This window comes from Microtus pennsylvanicus, chromosome 7 (assembly GCF_037038515.1).
Source record: "Microtus pennsylvanicus isolate mMicPen1 chromosome 7, mMicPen1.hap1, whole genome shotgun sequence".
In the NCBI taxonomy this organism is placed as follows: Eukaryota; Metazoa; Chordata; class Mammalia; order Rodentia; family Cricetidae; genus Microtus; species Microtus pennsylvanicus.
Window position 1 is genome coordinate 32,558,905 of NC_134585.1, and position 17,507 is coordinate 32,576,411.

Genomic DNA, 17,507 nt, shown 5'->3' on the forward strand with positions numbered 1-17,507 from the left:
AGTCCTTTGCTTTGGCAATTTTTCTGTACAAGACTCATGAGAAATCACTGACAAGTCAGAAGACCTTCTTCTTCAGTAAGGCTGCATGTGCTTTGATTGATAGGCTTAGGAGTCTGATATTTCTGATAATGATTGGTATAGTTTCTGATATCTTTGTTCATTGGTGTGATCACTGGAGCTCAGTATCCAGTCAATTTAGCTGATTTGGTGAGCTCCAGGTTCAGTGAGAGACCTCATCTTAAAACATGACATGGAAAATGACTGAGGAATACACTTGATGTTGACCTCTTACCTCCACAGCTATGAATGCGCGCACACACACACACGCACGCACGCACGCACGCACGCACGCACGTGGAGAGGGAGAGGGAGAGAGAGAGAGGGAGAGAATGTAGAGTCACTTGTAAACATATTTTTCCTTGGGCCTCCAGCTCACAAATAATGACATAGAGACTTATCAATAATTATAAAAACTCAACCTTAACTTAGGCTTGTTCCCAACTATTACTTATACCTTAAATTAGCCCATATTTTAAAATCTACATTTTTTCCCACACCCATTACCTCATCTCCATTTGCCCATCCTACTTCCTCCTCCTTCTTCTCTCCCAGAGCTCTCTGACCCCAGAAGTCCTGCCTAGCTAATGGCCATTCAGCTCTTTACTAAACCTGTCACAGTGACACATCATCACACAGTATAAAGAATGGTTCACAACAGTCACTCCTGCTTGGCGCTTCAAGTGGAGTTACTCAGATCAAGGCTGTTGCTATGTAAGATGAAGTCATTCAGGATCAGGTGCACATTGAAAGCTGAGACCCATACAACATAGCCTCCCCCAGAGTTGGCCCTGCATGCTCCTCATATTGTCTTCTAGTACTGTCATCTCTGCAATTTTATATTTGTTTACAATGATTCATGTTCATTCTGGCTGTGGACCCATCTTTTCTGAAATTTTGCATGTTTGGCGTGTTATTTTGTATTCACTTGTAAGTTATATTTCTGAGACCATTTTGATATGCACATGCTTTCCTTGAACCTTGAATTCCTTTTGTGTGTGTATGTTACCAGTAATTGAGCCTAGACAAACACTCTACCACTGATTCATTCCCTAGTCCTTTTCTTATTTTTTATTTTGAGAGAGGCTTGTGAAGTTGTCCAGGCAAGCCTTGAACTTTCAATCTTCCTGCCTCTTGATCCCTGAGATTACAGGCCTGTGTCAAAAGCCAGTTTGTTTGATTTTTAAAAACCTGTAATATCTTTCTGTTAACTAATAAGCTTTTACATTGCTAGTACATTTAGTTTTACCATTGCTTGTTTCATGCTTTCCATTTATTATGATTGCTTTGTTTCTTTCTATTTTTCTATCTTACATATTTGTTTTCTTTACACATTTTTGGCTGCCGCCGCTCATCTATATAAAAGTTACACATTTTATATTTTTTCCTTTAGATGTTAAAGTTATAATTGTTGATATGACCAACTCCCTAGGAATATTTGTCTAATGAGGACCACATCCTGCTCAGTAGCACACACCTGTGCTTTCTGTCACACCTCCCTTACATTTTCATGATCTTCTCATGCACTATTTTAATTTCACATTGTCTTATATGTTCCAATGAGTAATTATTATTGCTCTTGTGATCAGTACTGTTTGCATCTACCTATAGGCTTATAAGACCTGTGTTCACTTGCTTCTTGTATTCTGGTTCTTTATTACTTAGTTCCTCTTCTGTCCTTCCTTCCTGCAGAAACCAGTGTGTTCATTTTTTTCCATCTTTTTTAAAATGGCTAGTGTACCTATAGTCTTGAGAGTTAGTTTAGCTGATCATAGATTTCTAGATTGAGAATATTTCTCTTTATAGCTTTAATAATAACCTGATAAGGTTAGACAGATGACTCAGTAGTTTAGAATGCAGGCTGCTTTTCCAGAGGACCCAAGCTCGGTTCCTGTACCCACATTGGGCAGTTTACAACTGCTGGTAATACTGTCTTTGGGGAATTTGATGCCTTTTTCTGGCTTCAAGGGGTACTTGCATGCCTGTAGTGTACATATACATAGACATACACACATAGACATAGATAAAAATAAAAATAAATCTTTGACATAGTGACCCCTGGTTTTTTTGTTAGTAGGTCTGTTTTTATTCTTGTTATTCCTCAGATATCTGCCTTTGCCACTGGTTCTTATTATAGTCTTCTCTTTCTCATTGTTTGGAATCTACTATCAGGTGCCTAGGTTTGTTCTCTCTGGCTTTGATAGTTTGGATTTTTCTTCCTGTGTTTCATTCAGAGTACTTGAAGCTTTCATTAGTTATGGAAATTTTTCAGCTATTACTTCTTGAACATTACTGTTTTCAAATTCACTCTGCTGTTCCCTCAACTCTTGCGTATCTTGAATCATTTTCCCTTGTTGATTGGTCTTTGCATAGTTTCTGCATATTTGTGTTCTATACCTTGTTTTCTAGTTCACATTTCCCTTTTCATTAGTTCTAGTTTGTTCTTGATAGTTTTGTTGAGGCTTTTATTATAGATACCACCTTTCTTTCGAGAAGTTTTATTCAATTATTTTTCAAATGTGCCTATTTTTTCCATGTGTTACTTTTTTCTTTCAGATTTCTTTCTTAATGTCTTTAGTATTTTCCAGTATATTTTGCCATGCCAGTGAAAATATTTTGGTCAGTAATGTGGATTTCTGGAAGTGAGGTCTTGCTCTGTTGCTCTGATCCTCCATTGACTTCCTATATTAGAAGTTTTTCTTAAGTAGAATCCTCCACCCCACGGAATTTTGTGTGGTCTCAGTGTGGTTCTATCCCTGCAGAAGGGTGGGTTTGTTTTTGTAATTTTGGCTCTAGGTCATCACTGAACAGGGGACAAATCTTATGCTAACATTTAGAAATAGAGATGAATAAAGTGCTATTCTAAAATCAAGTCAGAATTAATGTTTATGTTTATCACAGAAGAAATTGTGTTTTTATTCAAAGATCAGGTCCAGATATACTTTCAGTGGTTTCTGTATGACTGAGTAGATTTTCCCCCTAGAGGCTTTTTTTAATTTTTAGTACATTATTCAAAAATCCCATATTATGTAGATGTTACAGTCATGGTCCTTTTTATTTGGTGTGTGTGTGTGTATTTTACTTGCAATTAAACCCATCATCTCACGTTTGCTAGATAAGGTGTTGTATCGCTGAGCTGAAAACTTTTCTATTGCTTTGCTTCCTTTGAGGGAATTTTTCTCTTCTCTGTAAGCTCATATGTAGAATTAATAAAAATGTTATGTTGCAGGACATGGTGGCACTTGGGAAGCAGAGGCAGGTGGAACTTCCTGAGTACAAGGCCAGCATGGTCTATGTCTGGTCTACATAATGAGTTCCAAGCCAGCCAGAACTGCAGAGTGAGACCTTGTATCAAAACAAAATGTTCTGTTTTTCAGTTTTATCTTGAGACTTTTCTCCTTAGCTTACTCAGTCATCTTAGTAGAACCTACAATATCCAGAGTGATCATTCAAAACCCTAGAAGTCTGATTACATCACCCTCACCATTGAAGATCACAGCTTACTAAACCTGCTTCACTGTGTTTTGTAAGCATCTCCTATTACTTTTCTCTGTGAGCATTAAGCTCCAGGCACACCAGCCATCTCTCAGTGATTGGAACATATTATTCTTGCATCCAAACAGAGCTGCGGCACTTTGCCTTTTTCAGCTTGAAATGCTTCTTCTCGCTATTTGTCTCCTCACTGCTCAGTCATTTACTTAGGGAAGCCTTTCTTGACTTTCTGATTATTTCAGTGTAGGTCAGGTTTTTTCCCCTGCTATTTCCAGAAATAGTTTCTTAGTGTGTTTCTATCTGTAACATATTTTATTAATACAGGACTCCCTCAACAGTAAAGCTTGGTGAGAGCAGAAGTAATTTTGCTTTCCACTGACTTTGTCTCTAGGCACAGTTACTATAGCATACAGAGTATTCTGGAAAGATGTGAGGGGTGGGTGGACAGTTGGATGGATAGAAGGTTGATGTGAAGAATGAGTAAGAATGACTACAGAAGGAAGGGAGATCAAGAGGGTGAAGGGGACCTTGAATTACGGCAAAAATAACATGTGCCAGGAACAATTTTTAGTGCTTTAGACTTGTAAAAGCACTTGTTAAAGAACACACAGTCTTTGCCTCCCAGTTCTGTTATCTTCACATTATAGCAAACAAATACTTCTCTGTAGGTGGCAGTGCACTTACGTAAGCATCATGCCTGAAGGGGGGAGGTGTGGGGAGTGAAATTATTTTGAACATTTGAAAGCATTTATGTAACTTGAATCTCATATCATGGCTTTTAAAATATGCTTTTTCCGTAATTGGTTGTGTTTAATTTGTACTTGCTCAGAGCTTTTTCTCTCAGAAGTATTAGTGCTAGAAAATGATCAGTCCTCATTTTATGATAGTATGACTGATATAAATATGTCAGTCAAGAATTGGAAAATATTCTCTGAACGTGGCAGTGGCTACCATTTTGTCTTTGGCAGCAGCAACATTTGTTGGCCATGTAAATTGTGCAAACAGATACAACTATTGGCCAAACTGTATATATTACACTGGCACTGAACCTGCAGGCATTTTCATAGGAAACAGTTCTTTTCCCAGTTACATCTTTTACACTACTCATAGGATTTATTAATTAAACTTGAAGCTCCAAATTATCTCTCACAGAATGTTTCGTGTATCCTATCAGCACCCATATCACCCAAGGTCCTCTATTCTAGTGCTAAAAGATTTGCCCTATTTTGTTGTCCTTGATGACCTTACAGCTAAAATATTTACATCTGTATATATAATCGTCTTGTCCTTACAGCACTTAAATGCAGAGCGCTCTTACAAATCCCAGATTTCAACTTTACACAAGTCTCTGGTGAAGATGGAGGAGGAGCTTCAGAAGGTTCAGTTTGAAAAGGTGTCTGCACTTGCAGACCTGTCTTCCACAAGGGAGCTCTGCATTAAACTTGACTCGAGCAAAGAACTTCTTAATCGACAGCTGGTTGCCAAAGATCAGGAAATTGAAATGGTATGTAATACATCGAGAATTGCTAGTACTTGAGCATTATTATAATTTTGAAAAAGAGGTTTGTTTTTATAAAATACTATATCAAATATGTATGCCTTTTAGCTTTGAATTTGTTTTTATTATGCTTTTAAATTTTATGTTTAAAGTTTAAAAGGTTAATTTATGACAGCTGTGTTCTAAAGAATTCAAGAACATTAAAAAAAACCCAAAATCTTCCTTTGAATTTGTAGTTTGTGATTGTGTTTAGTCAGAATTATAAAATACACTGACAGAGCTGTGAGCAGAAAACCATGGGCCTTGCTCAGCTAAATTATAAACTAAATGGTATTCTTTCTAGCTAAATTGATCTAGTAATTGGATGTAGTCTTTTAAGTTGTAATGCAGTTGGTTGTATCTACTTTGTGCATACACTAGGGATATTCAAACCGTACAGGCTCATGCTCCCAATATTGGCATATAATTAATTTGATATAAATAGAGAAATAGGAGGTATCCATAAGGAATTCAGCAGTAGCTGAACTTTGGTGGATGGGGCATCCCACAGAGGTAATGATGGAGAGGTCCATGTAGATTCTTGAATGAAAATAGTGTTTTTAGTGAGCAGTGTGATATGTTTAAGAAAAACTGCCTGAACATAAATCTGGAGAAATAGAATCTGGCTCTTAGTGTATAGATACTGAAATATCAGCCAACCTTGGCCACCTTGGCTATTTGTTATTACTAAACCTTATTTTGTTAAATTTCTTATTTTGTTAATCGACCCTTTGTGATGCACTTGAGAATCATGAGTCTAGTTTATTTTATAAGAATCTACTATTAATCTTTTAATGAAGTACCATCTGCTCAACTCCTCACTTATTCTTAATTATTTCTTGATTTCACCATGAACTTTTTAATGATTAATTTGCTACTGTAAAACTTAAAAATGAGATAATCACCTTTTATTTAAAAATTTACTTGATGTTTTCTAATTGGAAAAATCTTAGCTTGTTACTGTATCAATTGAAATAATATAAAATTGAAGTATCAGTAGTTATAAGTCCATAGCTTATAAAAATAGCATGCCACTTGCAAGTAAAGCCCAATCCTATAGTAATCTTCTTAAAGTTTTAAATCATAGCCATTAGCAGAACTTTGCGTAAAGCTTTGTAACAATTTAATTTAAAAAATATTTACTGTACTTTTTGTAGCTTCCTCTTTCCACAGTACTTCAACAGAATTTCTGACATTAACTGCTGTGACACTGAACTATTTATGTATGTGTCTTCATCTCCTTACTAAGCCATAATGTCAAATGCCAGGATCATACCTCTACTTTTATACTTCTTCAGTTGTCAAAAACATTGAGATTAAAAAAAAATCTGTGTTAGTTTGAATGAGAGTGGTCACTGTCGGCTCATATGTTTGAATGCTTTCAAAAACTGTTTGGAAAAGTTTAGAAGGTGTCGCCTTTTTGGAGAAAGTGTGTCATTCAGGATGGGCTTTGAGTTGCCAAAAGTCCATGTCATTCCCAGTTAGCAGTCTTTCTGCCTCTTACTTGTAAGGATGTGAGCTTTCAGCTCCTGCTTTAGTACCTGCTCTAGCATCATGCCTGTCTGCCTGCAGCTGCGTTCCCTACTGTGATGGTCATAGACTCTAACCTCTGAACTGTAAGCCCCCAATAAACATTTTCTTCTATAAGAGGCCTTGGTCATGGTCTCTTACCACAGCAGCAGAAGGTAACTGAGACTATCTATGATTTTAAGGTGATATTTTTACATCTAATTTAACAGATTATACAGAGTACCTGTTACCTAGATTTTTTTAATGATTACATCTTACAAAACTATAGCCTGATATAATTATAGTATTAACATTGATCCTGGAAAAAACAAGAGAATTTCCATTGCAGAATCTATCATATTTCACTCTTGTGAATTTACATAGTTCTTTACTGTATCCTATCTTTATGCTTCTTAACCTCTGTGAGCCATTAACCAGTTCCTCACTTCTGTAATTTTATCATTTCAAGATCCAGTAACAATGGGGAATATAGTCAGATGTTTCTTTTCCACCCAACTGTTTCCAAATAACCAGCATCCACTTCCAAAATAATTGACTCAGAGGCTAAATATAAATTATAAATGCACAGCCAATAGCTCATGCTTATTACTAACTAGATCTTACATTTTAAGTTAACTTATATCCCTTATTTATGCTCTGCTATGTAGTGGTACCTTATTAGGATGTCATATTTATCTCCTGCTATCTCTTCAACTGGTTGGTGTCTTGTGACTCTGCCATTCTCCTTCCTATCATCTTTAGTTTGGTTGCCTTCCCAAACTTCCTGCCTGGCCACTGGCCAGTCAGTGTTTTATGAAACCAATTCAAGTGATAAACTTTTACAGTGTAAAAGAGGATTATCCCACAGCATTTCCCCCTTTTTGTCTAATTAAAAAGAAAGGTTTTATCTTTAACATAGTAAGATTATATACAACAAAAACTATCAGGTAAGAATCACAGTTACAATATATAGTCTATTGTATTTGGCAAAATTAGAGAAGATACTCTATTACCAATCTTATCTTTGTGATTCCAAAGTTTTATACCTAATTTGTCTTTTATCATAACCAAAGAAAAATATAACTATCTAGTCTTCAACTTAATCAAAAACCCCAGAAGGGTGAAATGACAAGGACCTCAAGCTATCTGGAGAGCCACCTAAAGTTTCTCTTTAATACTGGGTCATCCAACTCTGGCCTACAGGCCTAGCATGTCTGACAGACTTTCCTGTGAATAACAGTGTAGTAACATTTTGTTTGTGTTTTAACAAATAAAGCTTACCTGAAGATCAGAGTGCAGAGCTAAGCCACCAGAGGCCAGGGAAGTGGTGGCACACATCTTTGATCCCAGAACTTGGGAGACAGTGGCAGAAGAATCTCTGTTAGTTTAAGACCACCCTGGGCTACATGAGATTAAATCTGTCTAAAAGAGAAACATCTCACACAAAGTAATCCCAGCACTTGGGATCCCATGCATTTAATCCCAGCACCAGGGGGCTGGAGACAGAGTGATATGGCTGGGTGGAGAGAGGAATATAAGGCAGGAAGAGACAGGAGCTCATTGCAGTCTGAGTATGCAGTCTGAGGTACAGTCTGAAGTAGTCAGGCATAGGACACAGTCTTCTAAGCATAAAGATCACCTTTTTGGTCTGAGGATTTGGTAGAGGTAAAAGGTTTCTCTAGTGGCTGGCTATACTGTTTCCCCCCTGGTAGCTGACTTCAAGCTTTTACTATTAAGAACAATTAGAATTCGTGCTATATAAGGCACTTTTGAAGGACTGTCTTACCTTGTCTTGGCAAAGTTCAAAAGTCACCTTTTTTTTGCATTCTGCTTGTCCAGTTTGGACAATAACTGTCATCAGTTGAGACAAGGGCAGTTTCTTTGCCCACAGGGCTAGCTTTTTCCATAACAAAAACAAACTCAATACAGAGTTTCTTTGATGGCCATGATCTTCTCTGAAGTGCATTAGTGCTGCCAGGAGAGGATGTGTCTTATTGCTATAAAAACCTTATGTTATTAAAACATCTTAAATACCATATTCTGTAGATCATTGAAGTGTTTAAAGATCATTTATCTAAATATATCTGTTTATGACCTTGAAAACATACCTAACTTGACTATAAGGTTGACTTTTTATAGAATACTATTAGTCTGTATTTTAATCATACATTACATTTTAAATGAGCTGTATAAGCACCATACCTTAAATAAGAGTAGAAATATACATACAGCATAACAAAATTAACTTTAAATTTGTATCAATAAACCAAAATCTATACCAATGTTAAATATCCTGAGATTAATAGCTGTTCTTTTGGATTAAAATAGAGTCAATAATTTATTCTTTTATCCTATTTCTATATCATATGCCCCTTCTTTTAGAAAGAGATCTCTGAACTTAACTATTTTATTTAGCCTTTTTTTTTACTATGACCAATAACAATTTGTAACCAACTCCATAAACAAACATCCATAATCCAATTTTTGGGACTGTGGTCATAGTTCTCTAGCCTACTTCCTGTCAATTGGGAGTACTAGTAATCTTTGGGGGACACTGGGAAAATTTAGGATTATGATCAAGTCCTGACTGGAGTATTCTGTGAGACTGAATCATCTCAGTCAGTTTTCCTTGAGGCTGTTCTGAATAAAGAAATCAGAGGAAATTGCAACAGAGGAAATCTGAGATGTTGGATCATGTGGACCATGTACTCCCACTGGAGATATTTCAAGAGGTCTTCCTCTATCAAAGCTGAATTTTTTAAACCCAGAATGAATTCACAGTCTCTCATTTCCTGTGGAAACAAATACATAACCTCTTTCCCAAAGTAACATCTTTTGACTTAAATTTTTATGTCAAAATATCTTTTTCTTTTCTTTTTTTTATTTCTTTCTTAAATATTTATTTATTTATTATGTATACAATGTTCTGTCTGTGTGTTTGCCTATAGGCCAGAAGAGGGCACCAGATCTCATTACAGATGGTTGTGAGCCACCATGTGGTTGCTGGGAATTGAACTCAGGACCTTTGGAAGAGCAGGCAATGCTCTTAACCACTGAGCCATCTCTCCAGCCCCCTAAAGTCAAGATATTTTTAAAATATATAGGTTGGTTTAATCTATCAGCTTTCATAATCAAATGTCTCTTAATAGTCAAAAATTTTAAAGACAACACAATAATATATATAATCCAGACTCTCTGTGTATTTTCCATCTTTACATGGCTTATTTCCTTTATATTACTCTACTCCTCTTTTTAAGGACTTTATTATTTTAAAACAATGTTTTTAGATATAAGACTGTATCTTATATCTTTCTCTTTCCTCTCCTAAGCCCGCACACATTTTCAAGCACACTGTCATGGTAGGAAGTATGGGGACATGCAGGCAGACGTGGTGCTAGAGAAGGATCTGAGAATTCTACATCCAGATCGATAATCAGCAGGAAGAGAAACTAAGACACACTGGCCACACTTCCTCCAACAAAGCCATATTTCCTAATAGTGTCACTATGAACCGATGGGGGCCATTTTTCTTTAAACCACCACACTGGATAAACCTCTAAACAAATATAAATCTTGAATAGTAATTTGAAAAGTTCCAGAAAGCAAATTGAGGCCTAGATTGCTTTGGGTGTGAATTCCCTTAAAGATATGCAGATACAAAAATGTGTAACCCTTTGGAAGATAAGGAGAACATTTCTCAACACATCCTTGGACTCCAGTATGATGCTTAAATGAAGTGGCATGATAGGTGTTTCTGTGTTACACACATATGCACATGCACACATTGTACTGAACCTGTTTGGTGTTGCTAATATCTACATATGTTTGGGGATGACCATTTGAGATGGGATAATATGTCAGTGTGTTTGTTTCTTAGGGTGGGTTCTTGTGGGGTTTCCTCAATTCACAGTATCATGTCAACCAGTGTCATCGTTTAGATATTATTTAAGCAACTCTATTTTTGAGATTTTTGTGGATGTATTTTGAAAGGATGAAAATTTTCTAACAGATTTTGACAATGACTAATATTTGGTAATAGTAATATGTTAGAAGTTATTGAATTGAATAGTTTAAGTGTATGAGTTATAAGGTATATTAACAATACCCCAATAAAATTGCTGTCAGAAAGTGTTGCTTTATTTTGTAGTTTTGTCAGCAAATTATAGAAGATTGTTCTTGTATTTTTCATGTTGTCATCCTGACAACAAAGTTACCAGTTTGACAGTCTGGAACAGTGTCTGGTTGGCTTTAAACTGAACTGAAAACCTTTAGTAATATCTAGATGTATTTTTGGGTTGTTATGACCAGAGTGGGGAATGCTGCTGGCATCTAGTAAGTAGAGATCAGGGACAGTGCTAAGCATCCTGTAATACTTGCGAGCAGCTCCATAAGCAGAGTTACTCAAATTAAAGTGTATTTGTCAGGGTACGTTGGGTGTCAGGGTGGGAAACTCTGAACTGGAAATGGCACCTTGTTTCATTTTATATGTTAGACTACTAGCAAGGCTTCCTGGTTTGCTTTTCTGTTACTGCCATAAATACTATGACCAAAAGCAATTTAGAGGAGGAAAGAGGTTATTTTCTCTTATGCTTCCAAGTTACAGTCCATTGTGAAGAGAAGTCAGGAAAGGAACTCAAGGCAGGAACCTGGACCAGAAACAATGGAGGAACACTGCTTACTGGATTATTCTTTTTTGCTCATTCTGCTTTCTTTTCTTTTTCTTTTTTTTCCTTTCTTCCTCTCTTAATTGTTTTTATTTTGTATGTATTGGTGTTGTGGTTTGAATAAGAATGGCCCCCATAGGCTCATAAATTTGAACATTTGGTTCCTAGTTGATGGACTTTTTAGGAAGTATTGGGAGGTGTGACCTTATTGGAGAAGGTATGTCATTGGGATGGGCTTTGAGTTTTCAAAAGCCCACTACCAGGCCCAGTTTCCCCTGCTTCTATCTTTAGATCAGAATAAGTTCTCAGTTTTTGCTTCAGTGCCATGCCTGCCTACCTGCCACCATGCTCCCCACCACGATGATCATGGACTAATCCTCCGAAGCTGTTAGCAAATGCTTTCTTTTATAAATTGCATTGGTCATGGTGACTCTTCACAGCAACAGAACAGTGACTAAGACAGGTATTTGCCTGCATGTATGTCTATAAACCACTTTCATGCCTGTTGCCTGTGGGGGCCAGAAAGAGGTGATGATTATTGATGTGGGAGGACCCAGCCCACAGTGGGTAGTGACACTCCTGGGCAGGTTGCCCCGGATTGTATAAGGAAGCTGACCGAGCCTGAACAGGAGAGAGCCAGTAAGCAGCGTTCCTCATGGTTTCTGCTCCTATGTCATTCAGTAACACTGTCACTTGAATGAATCAGACAGATGAATCCACTCCAGGTTGGCTTTGGTCGTGGTGTTTATCACAGCCACAGAAAGTGAACTGGAACAGAGTTTCCTTTTTTCCCATGCATTTGCTATTTAATTGTATTTCTTCTTTTGAAAAATTTATGATCATTATTTTTCATTCCTCAATTTGTGTGAGTTCATTTACTAACTCAGGAAGTTCTTTCCCTCTCTGTCCACTGAGGTGCCTGCCCCTCCCCTAGTAACTTCATTTTTATTGACTTTTAAAGTTTGTCTTTCATAACTAGCTTTTTAAATGCATATAAAATTTATTATAACATGTATTATAAGAAATCATGCTTTCTTTTAACTGATAATCGTCCTTTTGAAGAAATATTTTGCCTACTGAGAATATTTTGAGCTCAGGATACCTTGTAAGGCACAAGTTTTCCCTAGGTGTATGCGAGAGAGAATGTGTCTACTCCTCATACTTCTGTCCTCCAGAGGACAAGGCTACATCAAAGGGCACTTAGATGTACTCATCCAGTTCCAGACAATGTCAGTTCTGCAGAACTATGTAAAAAGTCTTAAAACTGGAAATGGAAACTGGCTGCAGTTCGAGACTGATAGAACTTTTAAATTAGTGAATTATCTGATATGGCCTGAGGGGTGGGGAGAGTGGCCCTACGGGTGTGTTGTGGTGTGTGCAGACAACTTCACAGTGAGAAATTTAAAGTCACGTGTTCCAGATAACAAAGTGAGTGGATGGGAGTAAGTCTGGATGTCCTCCCATCACACAGATGGAGAATGAGCTGGATTCCGCGCGCTCTGAAATAGAACTACTCAGGAGTCAGATGACAAACGAGAGGATCTCCATGCAGAATCTAGAGGCTTTGCTGGTGGCCAACCGAGACAAAGAGTACCAGTCCCAGATAGCGCTGCAGGAAAAGGAGTCTGAGATCCAGCTTCTGAAGGAGCACCTTTGTCTGGCAGAGAACAAAATGTGAGTCGGCTGCAGCATCGCAGCACAGAGGGCTGGTCTCAGCACCTCATAACTGAGGAGAATTTTAAAGGCAGGTCTGGAGGTTGGAGCCCACAATTGGCCATTAATTAGACTGAGAATCAGGAGTATTGTGATTTGGCTAAGATTTAAATCTGTGGTATAGTTTTTCTAACCTAAGGTTTCTAAATGTAACAGTCTCTGCTGATTGTTTTGAATGATCTAAAATATTGTCTTTAGGACACGTAAAGACAGCACTCTGAAACTTGGAGGGCTTTTTGCATTTATGGGTCGTCTGGTGTTGCTGTTTGTCTCTCTATTTGTCACATTATGGTCCCCTGTGTCTATAAGGGTGTCTACTGGATGCCCAGAAGAACTGAACCCACAAAACACTGAGCACACCCTCAGAATTTTTATCTTACCCCAATAATATTTAGCTTGATATTCAAGTGGAAACATCTGCCTGGGTATTGAAAGTTTATTAAAATTGGTCACCGCTGAGGAACAATATTATGAGCAAAGGAACCAAGACTATGATGGGGAAACCCAAAGAAGCAGATGACCCAGGCCGGTGGGAGCTCACTGACACCAGATTCACAGCTAGAGAACCTGCAAAGACTGAACCAGGACCTCTGAATGCAGGTGGCAGTTGTGTGGCTTTTGCAGTTTGTGGAGCCACTAGCAGTGGAACCAATATTGATCCCTAGTACTGGCTCTTTGGAGCCCATTCTGTATGAAGGAATACCTTGCTGGCCTAGATACAGTGGGGGAGGGCCTTGGTCCTGCCTCAAGTGATATGGCAGACTTTGTTGATTCCCCATGGGAGGGCTCACCCTTTCTGAGGAGTGGATGGGGATGGCATGGCGGTAGGTAGGGGGAGAAGAAGGATGGGAGGGAGAAGGAACTGGGATTGGTATATAAAATAAGATTGTTTAAAAAAAAGTGGTGACCTCTAATGAAAGCTCAGCCTCTGTGGCCCATCCATAGCACGTGTCACCCTGCCCATCTTCACACCTGAGCCTGGTATCTGGGAGCATGGTGGTCATTTTCTCAGCAGTCAGCCACTCCTACGAGCCCTTGGCCATCAGGGACCCCCAAGCCAGGACAGTCTTGGGTCCTCTTGACTGTGACTGAGTCATTCTTGTCAGTTCCAGTTAGTGAGGCTGTTGTGATACCTTCAGCAGGTCCTCAGGGTCCCTTCCTCAAACTTAGTAAAGAAGCAGAGGATGTATTCCATTTTAGACTTCTGCTAAATATTGTGACATGGAGCTGGCCAATGTGGGAAACTTCCATAAAAAGTATGTTTATAAAGAGCATTTACATAAATGAATAACATAGATAGATGATACATTTGTGTATAAAGAAACAGAGATAAGAAGGTTTGATTAACTGAGCAGGACTGGGATCGCTGAGGCTTTTCAAGTAATAATGCTTGTACTTCAAATATATCTAAAACATGCCCTTGAATTTGCCCATAAAAATCACAGTGTGAAGCTGAGGCAATACATTGGTCAGTAAGATGCTTGTTATGCAAACATAATGATCTGAGTTTGGATCCCCAGCATCCATGTAAAAGCCAGGAGCAGCAGTATGCAGCTGTAACCCCAGCACTGGGGGAGTGGAAACAGACAGATCCCTGAAACTCATTGACCAAACAGCATAGTCAGATGGATGAACTCCAGGTCCAGCTGGGAGACCCTTTAAAGAACAGTGGAGAGTGACTGAGTAAATACCCAAAGTCAGCCTCTGGCCTGCCCCAACACATATATAGTATACACACAAACAGGAGCAAGTCCAACATGTGTACACACACACACACACACACACACACACACACACAGAGAGAGAGAGAGAGAGAGAGAGAGAGAGAGAGAGAGAGAGAGAGAGAGAGAGAGAGAGAGAGAAACTTGCAAAAATCACGTTGGATCCAGCTAAGATGCCGTTGTCCATATGGTTTAGTATACTCTTGGAGTCACAGGCTATTGTGATTTTAATCAGCTATCACTCTTTTCTTTTGTGTAGGGCTATCCAGAGTAGAGACGTGGCCCAGTTCAGAAATGTTGTAACACAGTTGGAAGCAGATTTGGACATTACTAAAAGACAGCTAGGGACAGAACGATTTGAAAGGTAAGTTAATCCCCGTGCAATGGTCTGCCTAAACATGTTCCTTAGCTAGCAGTAGGTTTTATTTTGTTAGTCTGTGTGTACGTACATGTGGGTTTTGTTTGTTTGTTTTCAAGACAGTCTCACTCTAGCCCAGGCTAGCCTCAAACTGATGATCCTCCTGTCTCTGTCTCCAGAATGCTAGTGTTATAGGTGTTCTGGCTCAGTAAGAGGTTTATTATTTCATCATGGGTAGATTTTAATGTTTGAGTTGAGCTACAGTTTTATGATAGGTTTAATAATGTCACTGAATGTAAGTTTAAAAGCCTCACTATTTTGCTCTAGGGAAAGGGCTGTCCAAGAACTTCGCCGCCAGAATTACTCAAGTAATGCTTATCATTTGAGTTCAGTGAAGCCAAATACAAAGTGTCACTCACCAGAACGTGCTCTCCATCGATCTCCTGACCGAGGCCTCGACCGATCATTGGAAGAGTAAGTGTGCACAGGACCCTGGGCACATGTAGCAGTGCTCACAAGGAGATTTGAGGGAGCAAGGAGACTGATATTAAAACTGATTGCTAAGTTGTGGTGGCACAAAAATAAAGGGTTTTATCTATAAATGAGTTTTATATGAATATTGTATGAAAATGAAATAACTCTAAGGTTTATCTAATATTTATTCATAGTGTTTCATTTTTTTTTTTTGTGATACTGGGAATCAAAGCTAAGGCCTCATACATGCTAGACAAGCACCTTGAACTGCGTCATCAGCCTATATGCTATACTGTCAAAGTCTGAATTCCTGTTTACTTCTGTATTATTTTCCATGTACATTTATTACAAAATGTGGGCTAATTGCTATTGCACCATAGGATAAATAGGAAAGTATTTACTATTTTTATTTTAGATTTATTGTTATATTTCACAAATGTTTAAAAATTTATCTGGGAATAATTTATAATTTGTATGAAGTTACAAAAGTAAAAATATCTCTCAATCCATTGTTGCTAAATTTTGTCCTATTTGTTTTATTATATACAGAAATATGTACCTACACTACTACATGTTTCCCTGTCACACTTCTTTCTCTCTCTCTCTGTCTGAAAAAGCAGCCAGTACCTCCAGTTCCAAAGCATCCTCACGGACCGCTGTCTTGTGGTTCCCCAGTTTCTATCTGTATATTCCAATGTTACTGTGAGAGCTGAGGCCCAACACCAGCAATGTAGTCAACATTCCTGACTGACTTGCTCAGCCGAGTGTGTCTGACGCAGCCTCTGAATTTCTGCAGCATCATCAGTTCAAAATAGACTGATTAGAAAGTTCAGAATCTGTTTGCAGGCCGTCATTTCTACCTTTTTAGCCTACCTTTCCCAAGTACTGGGGACATTTAGCCAAATGCTAAGTTCATGATTGACTTAAATTTATTTGTTCTTTTATTCCCCCATGATCCACTGATACCTCATTATGACCAGTTGTGGTCACAATGTGTCTTCTGTAATAGTCTAAAAATACTAAAAATGAAATATTTAAAAACACCCCCTCCCAATTAAAAAGTTATTTTATATATATATATATATATGTGTGTGTGTGTGTGTGTGTGTGTGTGTATTTTTCCCGCACATGTGTATGTGCACCAGTGATGTGTCTGGTGCCTGCAGAAGCCAGAAAGGGGCATCAGGTCTCCTGGAACTGGAGGTATACAAAGTTACGAACCATCCTGCGGAATCAAAGCCTAGTCAGCCCTAGGGATTCCTGTTTCTGTCTCCCCAGCACCGAGATTACAAATGTAAACCATCATGCCCAGCTTTTTTTGAGCTCTATGGGTCAAACTAGAATCTTCATAAATATAAGGCAAGCACTTTATCGAATGAGCCATCTCTCCAGCCAATCCATCCTGGAGCTCAGTATCACTTGTGAACAGCCAGTTCCTGTTGGTCACCTTCCAGGTCAGGCCCTTGAACTGAACTGAACTGAACTGGAATGATGCCCTCCTCTTTCTTTTGGACAAATAGAACATCTGTCTGCTGGGTAGTCACAGCTCCAGTGGAACAGTCGTGGGGATCTCTTTCCTCTCTGCTTATGGTTCTTTTTCTAGCACCAGTATTTATACCTCACACTGGCACAGCTCTGACAGGAGATGATTATTTTATATATGGCTTGTTGTTTTTTGCTGCACCAGCACTCTGAACTGTCTTCCTGTGGCATGTAACTTTTATGCAGTGTTCTTTTCTGAAACATTTACACTCTTTGTTTGGCCTGGTGTCTAAAACTCTGTCTTCAAGCTGCTGATCCTTTTCTCTTATTGTCTCCACTTTCCTGGTAAATACCTCTACTCAGCTGTTTCTCGATCTCTCTGACTTACTGTATCTATTTTATAAAGTATTGATTTATGTTTTGCTTTATAAGCTATTTGAAATTTTTTTTTACTAAATTTAAAAAGTTTAATTTTATACTGTTTCTGTGACTTGTTACAT

At 38.3% G+C, this 17,507-nt stretch overlaps 1 protein-coding gene across 5 annotated transcripts in view; it reads left to right on the forward strand.

The window, feature by feature from the left end:
- Positions 1–17,507, forward strand: part of Tsga10 (testis specific 10) — a 98,238-nt gene that overhangs the window by 78,530 nt on the left and 2,201 nt on the right. For all 5 annotated transcript variants that reach the window (XM_075980404.1, XM_075980401.1, XM_075980403.1 and 2 more), the window contains 4 exons: positions 4,844–5,053; positions 12,731–12,933; positions 14,953–15,057; positions 15,379–15,525. In XM_075980404.1, the coding sequence (XP_075836519.1) occupies positions 4,844–5,053; positions 12,731–12,933; positions 14,953–15,057; positions 15,379–15,525 (665 nt within the window). The remainder of the gene's footprint in view (positions 1–4,843; positions 5,054–12,730; positions 12,934–14,952; positions 15,058–15,378; positions 15,526–17,507) is intronic.